Below are 15790 nucleotides of genomic sequence, written 5' to 3' on the forward strand. Positions count from 1 at the left end.
CTCCCAGAGGCCTAGGAGGGAAAAATGGTTTTATGGGTCAGACCCAGGGTCCCCCTGCTCTGTGCAGCCTTGGGAATTGTTGCCTTGTGTTCCAGCTGTTCCAGCCATGGCTAAAATGGACCAAGGTACAGCTCAGGCCATTGCTTCAGAGGGTGCAAACCCCAAGCCTTGGCAGCTTCTACATGGTGTTGGGACTGCTGGTGCACAGAATTCAAGAACTGAGGTTTGGGAACTTCCACCTAGATTTCTGAGGATGCATAGAAATGCCCAGATGTCCAGGCAGAAGTCTGCTGCAGGGGTGAAGCCCTCATGGAGAACCTCTGCTAGGGCAATGCAAAGGGAAAATGAAGGGTCAGAGCCCCCACACAGAGTCCCCACCGGGGCACTGCCTAGTGGAGCTGTAAGAAGAGGACCACCGTCAAGGCCGGGCATGATGGCTCATGCCCGTAATCCCAGCACTTTGGGAGGCCAAGGCCGGTGGATCATGAGGTCAGGAGTTCAAGACCAGCTTGGGCAACATGGTGAAACCCCATCTCTACTAAAAATAGAAAAATTAGCCAGGCATGGTGGTACGTGCCTGTAATCCCAGCTACTCAGGAGGCTGAGGCAGGAGAATCATATGAACCTGGGAGGCGGAGGTTGCAGTGAGCCGAGACCATGCCATTGCACTCTATCCTGGACGACAGAGCAAGACTCCATCTCAAAAAATTATGAAAAGAAGAAGGTCTCTAGACCCCAAAGTGGTAGATCCACCGACAGCTTACACTGTGCGCCTGAAAAAGCCACATACACTCAACACCAGCTGTGAAAGTAGCTGGGGCAGGGGGCTATACCCTGCAAAGCCACAGGGGTGGAGCTGCCCAAGGCCGTAGGAGCCCACCTCTTGCATCAGTGTGCCCTGGATGTGAGACATGGAGTCAAAGGAGATCATTTTGGAGCTTTCAGATTTTTTTTTTTTTTTTGAGACAGAGTCTCACTCTGTCACCCAGGCTGGAGTGCAGTGGCGCAATCTCGGCTCACTGCAAGCTCCGCCTCCCAGGTTCACGCCATTCTCCTGCCTCAGCCTCTCCTAGTAGCTGGAACCACAGGCGCCCGCCACCACGCCCAGCTAATTTTTTGCATTTTTAGTAGAGACAGGATTTCACCATGGTCTCGATCTCCTGACCTCGTGATCCGCCCGCCTCGGCCTCCCAAAGTGCTGGGATTACAAGCGTGAGCCACTGTGCCTGGCCGCTTTCAGATTTTATGACTGCCCCACTGGATTTTGGACTTGCATGGGGACTGCAGCCCAATTTCTTCCATTTGGGACGAGCATTTACCCAGTGCCTGTACCCCCATTGTATCTAGGAAGTAACTAACTTGGTTTTGATTTTACAGGCTCATAGGCCAAAGTGACTTGCCTTGTCTCAGATGAGACTTTGGACTATGGACTTTTGAGTTAATGCTGAAATGAATTAAGACTTTGGGAGACTGTTGGGAAGGCATGATTGGTTTTGAAATGTGGACATAAGACTTGGGAGGGGCCAGGGGTGGAATGATATGGCTTGGCTTTGTGTCCCCAACCAAGTCTCATTTTCAATTATAATCCCCAATTGTTGAAGGAGGTACCTGGTGGGAGATTGGATCATGGGGACGGTTTCCCCCATGCTGTTCTTGTGATAGTGAGTTCTCACAAGATCTGATGGTTTTATAAGGGGCTCTTCCCCCTTTGCCTCCTTCACGTGCTCTCTTTTGCTTGCTGCCATGTAAGACATGCCTCTTCCCCTTCCACCATGATTGTATATTTCCTGAGGCCTCCCCAATCATGTGAAATTGTAAGTCAATGAAACGTCTTTTTTTTCCCCCCCTTTTCTTTCAAGACAGAGTCTCACTCCATCTCCCAGGCTGGAGTGCAATGGTGCAATCTTGGCCTACTGCAGGCTCCGCCTCCTGGGTTCAAGTGATTCTCCTGCCTCAGCTGCCCAAGTAGCTAGGATTACAGGCACCTGTCACCACGCCCGGCTAATTTTTTGTATTTTTAGTGAGATGGGGTTTCACCATGTTGGCCAGGCTGGTCTCAAACTCCTGCCCTCAGGTGATCCACCTGCCTCAGCCTCCCAAACTGCTGGGATTATGGGCGTGATCCACTGTGCCTGGCCTGAAACCTCTTTTTAAAATAAATTACCCAGTCTTGGGTATGTCTTTATAGCAGTGTGAAAATGGACTAATGCGAAGGACATACCCATACATGATCACACACCCAAGAAAATCAATATTGATTTGCAGCCCTCACACACATTTCCCTAGTCATCCAAAAAATGTGCTTTATGATTCCTCCCCTCCTCACTGCCACCTAAATCTAAGATCCAGTGATGACTCACATTACCTTAGCTATTATATCTTGTTAGATCCCTAATCTGAAACATTTCTATCACCTCCTTCTAATATTTAAAAGATAATTTCTCTTTTAAAATAGTCTAATACCAACAAAACAAAACACCCACAAAGGCCAGGCACAGTGGCTCACTCCTACAATCCCAACACTTTGGGAGGCTGAGGCGGGTGGATCTGAGGTCAGGAGTTCGAGACTAGCCTGGCCAACATGGTGAAACCTCGTCTCTACAAGGTAATACAAAAAAAAAATTAGCTGGGCATGGTAGCACATGCCTGTAATCCCAGCTGAGAGGCTGAAGCAGGAGAATTGCTTGAACTCAAGAGGCAGAAATTGCAGTGAGATTGTGCCACTGTACTCCAACCTGGGCGACAGAGCGAGACTCTGTCTCCAAAAAAATAAATAAATAAATAGAATAGTCTACTAATAATATAACCTTTCAAATCTGCATACTTTCATAAATGCTAGATGAGTTAACTCTTCAAGAGAAAATGTATTTGTCCTTTTGGCATTTTCAGAATTAAAGGTAATAGTAGATGCTAGATCAAGGCTAGTGTTTCCCCTTTGAGGTATTACTTTGTAGTGAGAATATTGTATAGTGATATATGTTTATTCAGTAGTCCACAATAGCTTAGTTGTAGTAATTAAACAGTGTTCTCCATATAGTGGTTGTTTTCTTTTTGAGCTTTACTCTCACGCTAATATATTTTAAAGCTTTATACCAGAGTAAGGAAAACTTAATTATGTTTTATTAAAACTAGAAAATAATTATACTGGGCCAGGCCTGGTGGCTCATGCCTATAATCCTAGCACTTTGGGAGGCCTAGGCTTGTGGAACACCTACGGTCAGGAGTTCGGGACCAGCCTGACCACTGGTGAAACCCATCTCTACTAAAAATACAAAAATTAGCAGGGCGTGGTGGCAGGCGCCTCTAGTCCCAGCTACTCAGGAGGCTGAGACAGAAGAATTGCTTGAACTCAGGAGGCGGAGGTTGCAGTGAGCCGAGATTATGCCACTGCACTCCAGCCTGGGCAACAGAGCAAGACTCCGTCTCAAAAAAAAAAAAAAAAAAAAAAAAAGAAAAGAAAAGAATTATACTAAGAAGCACTGGAGGCTGGGCACTGTGGCTCAACGCCTGTAATCCCAGCACTTTGGGAGGTCAAGGTGGGTGGATCACTTGAGGTCAGGAGTTCAAGACCAGCCTGACCAACATGGTGAAACCCCGTCTCTACTAAAATACAAAAATTAGCCAGACGTGGTGGCAGGCACCTGTAATCCCAGCTACTTAGGAGACTGAGGCAGGAGAATCACTTTAACCCGGGAGGCAGAGGTTGCAGTGAGCCGAGATCGCACCACTTTACTCCATCTTGGGTGACAGAGTGAGACTCTGTCTCAAAGAAAAAAAAAATTAAGCACTGAATAAAATTTATAAGTATTGAGCTGGGTGCAGTGGCTCACACCTGTAATCCCAGCACTTTGGGAGGCTGAGACGGGTGGATCGCCTGAGGTCAGGAATTCGAGACCAGCCTGGGCAACATAGTGAAACCCCATCTCTACTAAAAATACAAAAAATTAGCTGGGCGTGGTGGCGGGTGCCTGTAATTCTAGCCACTAGGGAAGCTGAGGCAGGAGAATCACTTGAACGTGGGAGGCAGAGGTTGCAGTGAGCCGAGATCGTGCCATTGCACTCCAGCCTGGGCAACGAGCGAAATTCTGTCTCAAAGAAAAAACAATTTCATAAGTATTGGACACTAAATGGGTAAAACTTTTTACCTGACTAAGAAAAAATAATAACATTAATACTTTTTTTCAGTGACATTACATAAAATACTGCTATATAGGATCATAAATCCCAGAATTCAAGTGTGAACTAAAATGGATCTCAGTAGATTAAAGCACAGTATTTGGGCTAGTTCTTTAAGATGTATTTTTATCTACTATTTGAATAACTACTGAATGTGTGAGCTTCTGATATGGTAGTTTTGTTTTCTGTATTACTTAGATAATTGATTTTCTTCTTGTCAGATGCTAACATCAGAGAAGTTGGCCTTGAGGGGGCATTATTGATCTTACTAGACAAAGAGACAGATGAGAGATTATGCCATGATATCAAAGAGACTTTAAATTATATGCTTACATCTACAGCAGTGGAAAAACTCTCCCTGTGGTTAAAGCTTTGTAAAGATGTACTTGCTGCATCAGCTGGTAAGTATTGGACATTATCAGTTAAAATAATAAAATTGAAATTTAAAACTTTACATAAAATTGTTTACCACTGAGAATTCATCCGTCTTGTCTAACTAGCCGGATTCTGATTGTCTGATTGTTGCTTTTCTTCAAATGAAGATTACATTTCTAGTGTTTTAGAATTCTCTTTAATTTGAACAATATAAATCCAATACTTAAGCCTGCTCTTTTTTCCTTTGGCTGTCTTAGATGACTTTCCTATATAAAACAAATTAAAAAGAGTTATTATTTATACGCTAGAAGGTGTGACTTGATGTATATTGTTCCCATCAATTCTTTTCATACATACAATAAATATTTGAGACCAGGTGTGGTGGCTTACCCCTGTAATCCCAGCACTTTGGGAGGCTGAGGCAGGCAGATTGCTCAAGTCCACGAGTTTGGGCAACGTGGCAAAACACCACCTCTACAAAAAAAAATTTTTTTTTAATGAGCTGGGCCTGGTGGCTCACACCTGTAGTCCCAGCTGCTCAGGAGGCTAAGATGGGAGGATTGCTTGAGCCCGAGAGGCAGAGGTTGCAGTGAGCCAAGATCACACCACTGCACTCCAGCCTGGGCAACAGAGTGAAACCCTGTCTCTACATACATACATACATTCATACATACCCACCCCACCCCTCGCACCATATGAAATTACTTAGAAACAATAAGAGAAAGTTATACAAAATTATGACATTTTGAGCAAGCCAGTTTCACTACATACAATAATGTTAATTTCAAGTAGTATTAGAAAACAGTGTTATTACCCTAATGTCTTTAGTAATACAAGATAATTGTTCATGAGAAAGTGTATTCAAATCTTTAAAATTTATATCCTTGGGGTAAGAGAGAAAATAAATGAGAGGAAGAAAGAGAAAAACCAGTTATTTTCCAAGAACTGTACATAATTTATCTGATTTAAGCTTTTAACCCATTCTATGCATAGGCAATTTTATTCTATTTTATAGAAGAGAAAATAGGCCTGGAGAGGTAACCTGCTTGAAGACATAGACAGATTCAGTCCTACGCCTACATAACTTTTAAAATCCACAAGCTTTCCACCATACTTCAGTGCTCCCAACTCAGTTGCTCAAGCCTTAGAATTTAATGTAGCTCTCCTGTCTGAATTGTGTGATAGGAGAAAAGTTAACACCACATTCCTGGAATGTTTTGTATTCTCTGCTCTGTCTATCTTGATTCTTATTGGTCCCTCTTCCAGTGATTTACACTGGCTGTTTCAACTATTAATGCTATACATATTTTATTTTTCTAATTTTCTCTGCTGTTCCCCACTACTCAAGAAATTGCAAGGACTTCTTTAAAAGAAAATGTCACCTGAGCCCAGGTGTTCGAGGCTGCAGTGAGCCATGATTATGTAACAGAGCAAGATCTTGTCTCAAAAAAAAAAAAAGAAAGAAAATATATGTGTGCGTAGATAGACTGATTACATTTTTCTGGTGTCTCACTTTTTTAAATTTTGCATTCATACTCCCTGAGCTTGCTCAATTTTATCTTGCCATTAATTCTTCATCTTCTGTGGTTTGGCTCCATACCTTCTGAGGAAAACACCTTCCAGGCTCTGTTAACTTGACCATAACTTTATTTGTGACATCTTTGGTATTCTAACGTGCAAAAAAATATTGACCTACGGGATAATATAAGAAAAGCAGTTTGGTTTGTTTCATAGCATTAGTTCCATTTTCAGTTGTTAAACAGTTTGTAAATTTAACAGTTAATAAGTAGAGGAGATAATTCACTACTCAGTGACCAGCTATCAGTACACCTTTGATACTGTAATGATAGCAATGAGTCTATCCCAAGAAAAATATTTTCAGACAATTTCAGTAGATTCAGGAACTTCCTGAAATCCATGCAAGCCTCCAGTGTTAACGCAGCCTTCCCAATGTATCCCACCCACACTCCCTACTAGAGAATTTTGAGTCTCCTTAAGTACATCCATCTACTTGCAGGGGATTGATAATTATTTCAGTATCTACTATTGTGTGTGTTTGTTTTTTTTTAATATTTTTTATTGTGTTTGTTTTTTACTTTGAGTATAATTTAACAGCTTTGTCATTTTGACCTGGAACAGTTCTTACAGCATCTCCTTTAGACAACTGTTTAGTTGTCTGTAGTTATTAGACCTAATTATTTGATGTTATTAAAAAGATGATTGATCAGTAGCAATTGATAGTTGAGCAATTCTAGTCTGAATTTGAAGTCATTTTGTTGTTCCTTTTGATATATATATATTTTTCAATTGATTATAATTACATATGTTCTCCTTTAATAAAAGATTTTACAGCTGTAACTTGTGTGGATACAATGCAAGAAGAAGAAGGAGATAAAGGGGATGATGCCTCAGTCCTGACCACCAGACATGATGAAAAATCCCATCCTTTTACCAATCCCCGATGGGCTACTAGAGTCTTTGCTGCTGAATGTGTCTGTAGGATAATTAACCAATGTGAGAATGCTAACAGTGCACATTTTGACATTGCTTTAGCACAAGAAATGAAAAAAAGAGATTCAAGAAGTAAGTGACATAGTGATGAAAACACCAAATGATATGTGTAAAATGCTATCTGCTTATGGTTTTAATATTTAAAATATTAAAATATTTTTTTAAAATGAAACTAGCCAGACACAGTGGCTCATACCTGTAATCCCAACACTTTGGGAGGCTGAGGCAGGAGGATCACTTGAGCCCAGGAGTTTGAAACCAGCCTGGGCAACAATGAAACGTTGTCTCTATTAAAATTTTTTTTTTAATTAGCAGGGCATGGTGGCATGCACCTATAGTTCCAGCTACTGGGGAGGCTGAAGCAGGAGTAACACTTGAGCCCAGGAGTTTGAGCTTGCAGTGAGCTGTGATCACATCACTTCATGGTTAAATACGTTTTTAATGGTTAATTAAGCTTCTTATATTGGCATTCACTTTAATGAGCATGTGCAATGCATTAAGTTTATAGAAAATAATTGGTTCTTGGGAAATAGTATGAATATTTACTAGTTCTCAAAAATTATTTCCTGGTTTGTAACTTGGGCCAGTTTTTGCTTATAGATTATTTTAGTATCATAGATATTAACTAAGAAAACAAGTGAGCCTTTCTCAATGTTAAGTAAACCTGATTGTAAGACCATTTTGACCGCCTCTTACTGTTTAACTGTATTATTTTTACCTATTTATGTTTGCCTTTATGGTTTGATGTCTGATTTTTTAAATTCACTTAAGCTCATATGTTCAAAGACACAATACATATTTGTCCTTTTTTTTTTTTAAACAGCATCTCGCTCTGTCACCCAGGCTTGAGTGCAGTGGCATGATCACAGCTCACTGTAACCTCAACCTTCCAGGCTGAAGCAATCCTCCCACCCCAGCCTCCCAAGTAGCTGGGACAACAGGCATATACCACCATCCCCATCTAATTTTTTAATTTTTCTGTGGAAGTGAGATCTTATTATGTTGCCCAGGCTGGTCTCAAACTTCTGGGCTTAAGTGACTCTCCCACCTCAGCCTCCCAAAGTGCTGGGATTGCAGGCATTAGCCACCACACCTGTCCACGGTGCATATTTCTAAATTCCTTAGAAGTATTCTTTACCAGACAAAAGAATTACAAAGCAAAATGTTGCTGTTGCCAGTCTGAGTATGAATTAGGTATCTCTGGTTTAATTATTTTTTAAGTATGCATTTATTGAGTCTCTTGTGATGAGCACTGTGCTAGATACTTACAGTTACAAAATTTACATACTGTAGATACTTACTGATTCCTGTGCTCTCAGTTAAAGTTGTAGCTGGCATTTACTAAGATATGATTTCTTCTGTTAAATGATTTTCTTATATCTCTCCACAGGAGATATATTATACCAAACAATGTGTTGTAGGAATGAAAGGAATTCCCATTTATCATTTCTACAGCTAGAAATGTTTTTTATACTCCCATCATTTGTATGTTTGGCAATATATGTAAAAATAAGATACTGTAGTTCATAGAAAGAGCCACATAAAATTTTTTTTAAAGGAACATTACGTTTTAGCTTCAACCTGACATAAAGAAAATAAATTTCTGCTTAATTAGTCAAAGCCCAAAGTCTCCTCCGTACCAACTAATGTACTTTTATCATAAAATCTAAACAAAATTTTATTGAAGATACTGTTAGGACCCCTAAAAAATGCTAATTCTGCCCTGAGTAGCTGTATATACTTACTAGCTTTGGGACAGTCTTCTTGTGTGTATTTGCAGTGTACATGAAATCCAGCTTTAAAGTCTCTAACAAACAGTAAAAACAGTGTATCAAGTCAGAGGTACTTAAAGTCTAGGTTATAAAATTAAAAGAGGAAAAATTATCACTTATTGTAAGTCTTAGTTCCAGCACATTTTTTTTATATTTTCTAATCTTTTTTTCTCCCAATATGTTTTTTAATCTTATAGATGACTTTTTGGTACTGCATCTTGCTGACTTAATTCGCATGGCTTTTATGGCTGCCACAGATCACAGTGACCAGCTCCGTCTTTCTGGCCTTGAAATGCTGTTAGTTGTTATTCGGCGATTTGCAACTGTTCCAGAACCAGAGTTTCCAGGTCATGTGATTCTGGAACAGTATCAAGCCAATGTAAGCACTTTCCGTTAGAGAATTTTATTATTAAACACACAGATAAAAAGTCTATGAGGCCAGGCGTGGTGGCTTACGCCTGTAATCCCAGCACTTCGGGAGGCCAAGGCAGGTAGGTAGCTTTGAGCCCAGGAGTTCAAGACCGGGAAGCATGACGAAACCCCATCTCTACCAAAAATACAAAACTAGCTGGCATGGTGGAGTGCACCGGTAGTCTCAGGCTGAGGTGGGAGAATCACTTGAGCCTGGGAGACGGAGGTTGCAGTGAGCCGAGATTGTGCCACTGCACCCCAGCCTGGGTGACAGATTCAGACCCTGTCTCAAAAAACAAAAAAAGTCTGAAACTGTCTGAGGATGGGAAAGTTAAAAAAAAAAGAAGAAAGAGGGAAAGAGAAAGGAAGAGAGGAAGGAAGGGAGGGAGGGAAGGAGGGAGGATCTATGAACTGAATTGGGATATCACCTCGTAAATGACTATGTATCTCTGCTAACATATCACCAGTATAATCCATATGTAGAAAGTACATGTGTTTGAAGAAGAAATCTTTCAGCTAATATTTTATAAAACTTCAAGTAAAAGCAAAGTACATAAAACATGTCTTTTGGGCAGGGTGGTATGCCTGTAGTTCCAGCTCCTTAGAAGGCTGAGGCAGGAAGATCACTTGAGCCCAGAAGTTCAGGTCCGGTCTGGGCATCATAGGGAGACCCTCATCTCCACGGAGGGGGAAAAAAAGGCCCTGTTAAAGAAAACAAAAACAAAAAAACGAGTGTTTTATAACTTTAAAGGTTAATTTTCCGGGTGGGAGAAGCTGAGCGCTGAGACCAAGGGCTAACGCTGGGAGACTGAAAAAATGCAGACCACCATGATACTACTCATTTCTCCAGCTCTGATCTGCTGTTTTACCAGGGGTGTAATCAGGCCTGTGTCTGCCTCCTCCTTGAATAGCCCAGAGAATTCATCTAAACAGCCTTCCTACAGCAGCTCCCCACTCCAGGTGGCCAGACGGGAGTTCTAGACCAGTGTTGTCTCCCGGGACATTGACACAGCAGCCAAGTTTATTGGTGCTCGGTCAGCCACAGTTGGTGTGGCTGATTCAGGGGCTGGCATTGGAGCAGTGTTTGGCAGCTTGATTTATTGTCTATGCCAGGAACCTGTCTCTCAAGCAGCAACTCTTCTCCTATGCCATTCTAGGCTTTGCCCTGTCTGAGGCCATGGAGCTCTTCTGTTTGATGGTCTCCTTCTTCATCCTCTTCTCCATGTGAAGCTCTGTGGGGGTCACCTGCCTGTCCCTGCAGCTGCAACTCCACACCATTTCTGGTACTGGGGTGTGCTAACTTTTACCATTAAACACAACACTTCTCTAAATAAATAAATAAAGGTTAATTTTCATTATATATATAACCTCCTTCATTTATTTTCTAGACTTAGGAAATGATTCAGATTTCTGTGGGGTTTTTGTTGTTGTTGTTTTTGAGACAAGGTCTTACCCTGTTACCCAGGCTGGAGTGCAGTGGCATGATTTTGGCTCACCGCAACCTGAAGTAGCTGTAACTACAGCCACACGCCACCACGCTCGGCTAATTTTTGTATTTTTTCGTAAAGACAGGGTTTTACCATGTTGCCCAGGCTGGTCTCAAACTCTCGGGCTCAAGTGATCTGTCTGCCTCCACCTCCAACGTGCTGGGACTACAGGCATTAGCCACCAGGCCCAGCCCAAAGATTCAGGTTTCTATTACTGGTTTTGCAATCTTTTTAACTGATTATTTGACTGGTCCATTGAACAATTGAAGAAGAACAAGGAAAATAACAAAATCATTAGCTGTCTTGTAATCCTCTAGCAGCATTCATCCAAGGAGATCTCATTATTATTCAGAAGCAACTTCTGATGGCTAGCAGTTAGGGAGACCAGAGCAGTTCATCAGTTGATTAGCAGTCTTCATCACTTCATTCAGCTAATACCAACATATGCTTAGAGATAAAGCAAAATGAAGGGATTAAAGTTACATAGAACCATCATATTAGAGGCCAGGCGTGGCGGCTCATGCCTGTAATCCCAGCACTTTGGGAGGCCGAGGCGGGCGGATCAACTGAGGTCAGGAGTTCAAGACCAGCCTGGCCAACATGGTGAAACCCCATCTCTACTAAAAATACAAAAATTAGCCAGGTGTGGTGACAGACGCCTGTAATCCCAGCTACTCCAGAGGCTGAGGCAGGAGAATCACAAACCCAGAAGGCAGAGGTTGCAGTGGGCCGAGATCGTGCCATTGCACTCCAGCCTGGAGGACAAGAGCGAGACTTTGTCTCAAAAAAAAAAGAAATATTAGAATAAAATATTATAATTCAACTTAAGAGGAGTTCTGTTATATTTTTAGCCCTCTTACAATTGCAAGTGCTAGAAATACAATTAGAACTCAAGCAGACAAGGAAAATTATTATTAGGAATCTCTTAGTTGTCTCTGCTTTCTTCCACAGTGGCCTTATTCTCAGGTTTATTCTCTCCAAGTGATATCAAGATGGCTCTCTTAGCACCCAGGGCCTCAGAAAGATACAGTGCTTCTTTCCCAGTACTCCCAGTGAACGCCTTGAGAGCCTTCATTATCCCAGCATGAGTCCCTGGAGCCAGGCAATGCTGTCAGCTCCAAAACAACAATATGGATTAAGAGTTGGGGAGAGGCCGGGCACGGTGGCTCACACCTGTAATCCCAGCACTTTGAGAGGAGGTAGTTGGATCACTTGAGGTCAGGAGTTGGAGACCAGCCTGGCCAACATAGTGAAACCGCATCTCTGCTAAAAATACAAAATTAGCTGGTTGTGGTGGCAGGCACCTGTAATCCCAGCTACTTGGGAGGTGGAGGTTGTAGTGAGCCGAGATTGCGCCACTGCACTCCAGCCTGCCTGGGCCACAGGGCGAGACTCCGTCTCAAAAAAAAAAAAAAAGAGTTGGGGAGAGAAGATCGTTCCCCAAAGGTAAAATTGGGATGTTGTTATCTAAAAACGGGAGGATGCACTGGGTAGATAAAACAACAGCTGTCCATGATATCTGTTATAAATAAATACTTTTAAAATAACATTAAAAAGAGGGATAACTTGTGCTATCTTACTTCTTGATGTTTGATATGTCATGTAATTTCTTGCCAGGTAGGAGCAGCACTTAGACCAGCCTTCACTTCAGAGACGCCACCTGATGTTACTGCCAAAGCATGTCAGGTAAATGGTTAAAAGATGAAGCTTAAGAAATAATCTTGGGAAGCAGTCCTCCAGTTAGTATTTTTTACCAATGTTTTTTCTTTATGGTTGTCTTACCATCAATCACAGCTTACACTTTCCTTCTTAAACTTACTCTTCCTTTTTGATAACTGCATGATAATCCATTATATAGATATGTTATAATTTATTTAACCAGTTCCATATTGACGGACATTGGGTTTTTTTCTTTTGCTATTAGAATAGTGCTGTATGAGTGACCTTGTGCATAGGTCATTTCACTGGGTGTAAGCATATCTGTGAGATAAATTCCCCAAAATTGAATTGATGGATTCCCTCAAAATGTAATTGATGGATAATTGATGGATATTAGAGGTGTTTACCATTTACATTTCCACCAGCGATGTTGTACAAGTACCTGTTTTGCCACAGTCCCAGCAACATTGTGAGACATCAAACTTTTAGATTTTTGTCTATACAATACAATAAAAAGACTATCTCAGGATAGTTTAGATTTGTATTTCAAGTGAGATTGAGCACTTTTTCATATACTTAGAGCCATATAATATACAATTTTAAACAGTTGCCTTTCTCAGACTGCGTTGTCAGACACTTGTATCCGGCCCTAGGCCAGGTACAGTGGCTCACGCCTGTAATCCCAGCACTTTGGGAGGCCAAGGCAGGCGGATCACTTGAGGTCAGGAGTTAGAGACCAGCCTGGTCAACATGGTGAAACCCAGTCTACTAAAAATACAAAAAAATTAGCCAGGCGTGGTGGCAGGTATCTATTGTCCTAGCTGCTCAGGAGGCTGAGGTGAGAGGATCACTTGAACCTGGGGGAGACGGAGGCTACAGTGAGCTGAGATCATGCCACTGCACTCCAGCCTGGGTGACAGAGGGAGACTCCATCTCAAAAAAAAAATAATAACAGTAATCTAGCCCGGAATGACCTGAACTAATTAAAAGCAGGACTGGCATGAATAAATCAATTATAAGCATAGTGAGAGAACTAATTTTAGTCAGTTCTTTCAACTTTCTTTTGTTTAATTGTACTTGGGAAATAGTTGAGTGCTTTTACTATTCAGATCACTGTGTTAAATGTATGAATCTCTAATTTATTATAACTTTATTATGTGTGTTCTTGCTGTAAGCCACTTGAAATATTTTGTGAGATGAGACAAGAACTAAATAAATACACAGAAGAGGAAAAATAAGTTTTCCTTAGAAAAAGAGAAATATCAGCTGGACACAGTGGCTCATTCCTATAATCCCAGCACTTTGGGAGGCCAAGGCAAGTGGCTCACTTGAGCTCAGGAGTTTGAGACCAGCATGGGCAACATAGGGAGACCCTTTCTCTATAAAAAAATAAAAAATTAGCCAGGCGTGGTGGTATGTGCCTGTGGTCCTGGCTGCTCAGGAGGCTGAGGTGGGAGGATCCCCACGTGGAGGTCAAGGCTGCAGGAGCTGTGATGGCACCACTGCATTCCAGCCTGGGCTACAGAGCAAGATCCTATCCCAAAAAAAGAGAGAGAAATATCATGGCACCTGGAAAAACCATAGCTTGAATAAGTGTTTTGCATTGTAGAATTAATGATGTTTTGTTTTTAAGATTAAAAATACACTGTCTTCAAAACAATCAAAATTTTTGTTGTGGTTTTATCATTTCATAGCTTCATTTCTCCATATTAATACATCTAGAACTGTTCAATTTATATACTCATTAGCACTGGTGTCCTTGCTTCAACCTTAGACTTCGTTCCCTTTGGAAATGCTGACTTGACTCTCATTATCAGCCTCCTTCCATAGGATTTCTTGAAAGCAATAGCAATATATTCTCCGTGACTAGATTCTTGAGATGTGAGTGAGCTCTGCTGAACTCACAAGGGAGACTTTTTTTTAAGAGATGGGTTTTTTTTGTTTGTTTTTTGTTTTTTAAGAGATGGGGTCTCACTCTGCCACCCAGTCTAGAGGTCTAGAGTGTAGTGGCTCAATCCTAGCTCACTGTGGCCCCAAACTCATGGGCTCATGCAATCCTCCTGCATTAGCCTTCTGAGTAGCTACAGGTGCACATTACCATGCCCGGCTAATTTTTGTATTTTCTTTTAGACAGAGTTTTGCCATGTTGCCCAGGCTTGTCTCAAACTCCTGGGCTCAAGCAATCTGCCTGCCTCACCTCCCAAAGTGCTGGGATTACAGCCATGAGCCGCCACGCCCAGCCAAGGGAGATACTTATAATTTTAAAATATAACTTTTAATTTCTTGAAAACTAGGTTTGCAGTGCCTGGATAGCAAGTGGAGTTGTAAGTGACCTTAATGATCTCCGAAGAGTTCATCAGTTGCTTGTTTCATCGTTAACTAAAATACAGGCTGGAAAAGAAGCTCTAAGTCACTTATATAATGAAAGTGCTTCTACCATGGAGATCTTAGCTGTGCTTAAAGCCTGGGCAGAGGTTGGTATTTCTTAATTTATAACTGGAATTTTGGAAGTTGTTAATAAACACCTTAGGCCATAAACTGAAATTACTATTTAAAATGAACTACAAATAAGTTCATTTTTAAGGTTAAACAAAAAGAATTCTAACATGTGATGTATTTATATGTTAATATGTTGGTCAAGCATTTTAAAGAGTCTTCTGTAGTCTATTATCTCCTACTTTAAGCAGTGCCACTTATGAGCCAGAGAGACTTTACAGTGGCCAGTGGAAATCAACTTTTATTGAATCCTGAATTCTTGGAAATTTGGGTCTCCTTGTATCTTCTATCAACTCTGTAGCATGTAATGCTTTCTAATGCTCTTTCGTAGAATGATTTTTGAATACTAAGTAGTCATTATTTTCCAAGGATGAAGAAATCTTACAGCAAAATGCTTATTTACTTTCCTAATAAAGAAGAAAGCTATATTATTTTTTAATTTACTATGCAATGTTTAAGCATTTGCAAAAGTAGACGTAATAGTATTTATAATGAATCTACATATACCCATCACCCAGCTTCAGCAGTTACCAAACATGACCAATCTTGGTTCACATATCATTTTTTTGGAGACAGAGTCTTGCTCTGTTGACGAGGCTGGGGTACATTGGAGCAGTCTCGGCTCACTGCAGCCTCCACCTCCCAGGTTCAAGTGATTCTCGTGTCTCAACCTCCCAAGTAGGTGGGACTACAGGTATGCACCACCACGCCCAGCTAATTTTTGTATTTTTAGTAGAGATGGGGTTTCATCGTGTTGGCCAGGTTGGCCCCGAACTCCTGACCTCAAGTGATCCACTCTCCTCTGCCTCTTAAAGTGCTAGGATTACAAGCATGAGCCACCACGCCTGGCCCAGTTCACATACCATTTTAATGAAGGTATATAATCTCAGATTTCATCTAAGA

At 41.4% G+C, this 15790-nt stretch overlaps 1 protein-coding gene and 1 pseudogene across 13 annotated transcripts in view; both read left to right on the forward strand.

Annotated features, from left to right (window-relative positions):
- HEATR5A (HEAT repeat containing 5A) overlaps window positions 1-15790 on the forward strand; it is a 134988-nt gene that overhangs the window by 89823 nt on the left and 29375 nt on the right. For 12 of the 13 annotated variants that reach the window (XM_063645890.1, XM_063645888.1, XM_055291586.2 and 9 more), the window contains 5 exons: window positions 4398-4577; window positions 6895-7134; window positions 9032-9213; window positions 12350-12418; window positions 14686-14865. In XM_063645890.1, coding sequence (XP_063501960.1) covers window positions 4398-4577; window positions 6895-7134; window positions 9032-9213; window positions 12350-12418; window positions 14686-14865 — 851 coding nt within the window. The remainder of the gene's footprint in view (window positions 1-4397; window positions 4578-6894; window positions 7135-9031; window positions 9214-12349; window positions 12419-14685; window positions 14866-15790) is intronic. The other variant, XM_063645898.1, reaches the window with a different exon arrangement.
- LOC129489250 (ATP synthase F(0) complex subunit C1, mitochondrial-like) lies at window positions 9697-10551 on the forward strand (annotated as a pseudogene).

Source organism: Symphalangus syndactylus, chromosome 9, assembly GCF_028878055.3.
Source record: "Symphalangus syndactylus isolate Jambi chromosome 9, NHGRI_mSymSyn1-v2.1_pri, whole genome shotgun sequence".
NCBI lineage: Eukaryota > Metazoa > Chordata > Mammalia > Primates > Hylobatidae > Symphalangus > Symphalangus syndactylus.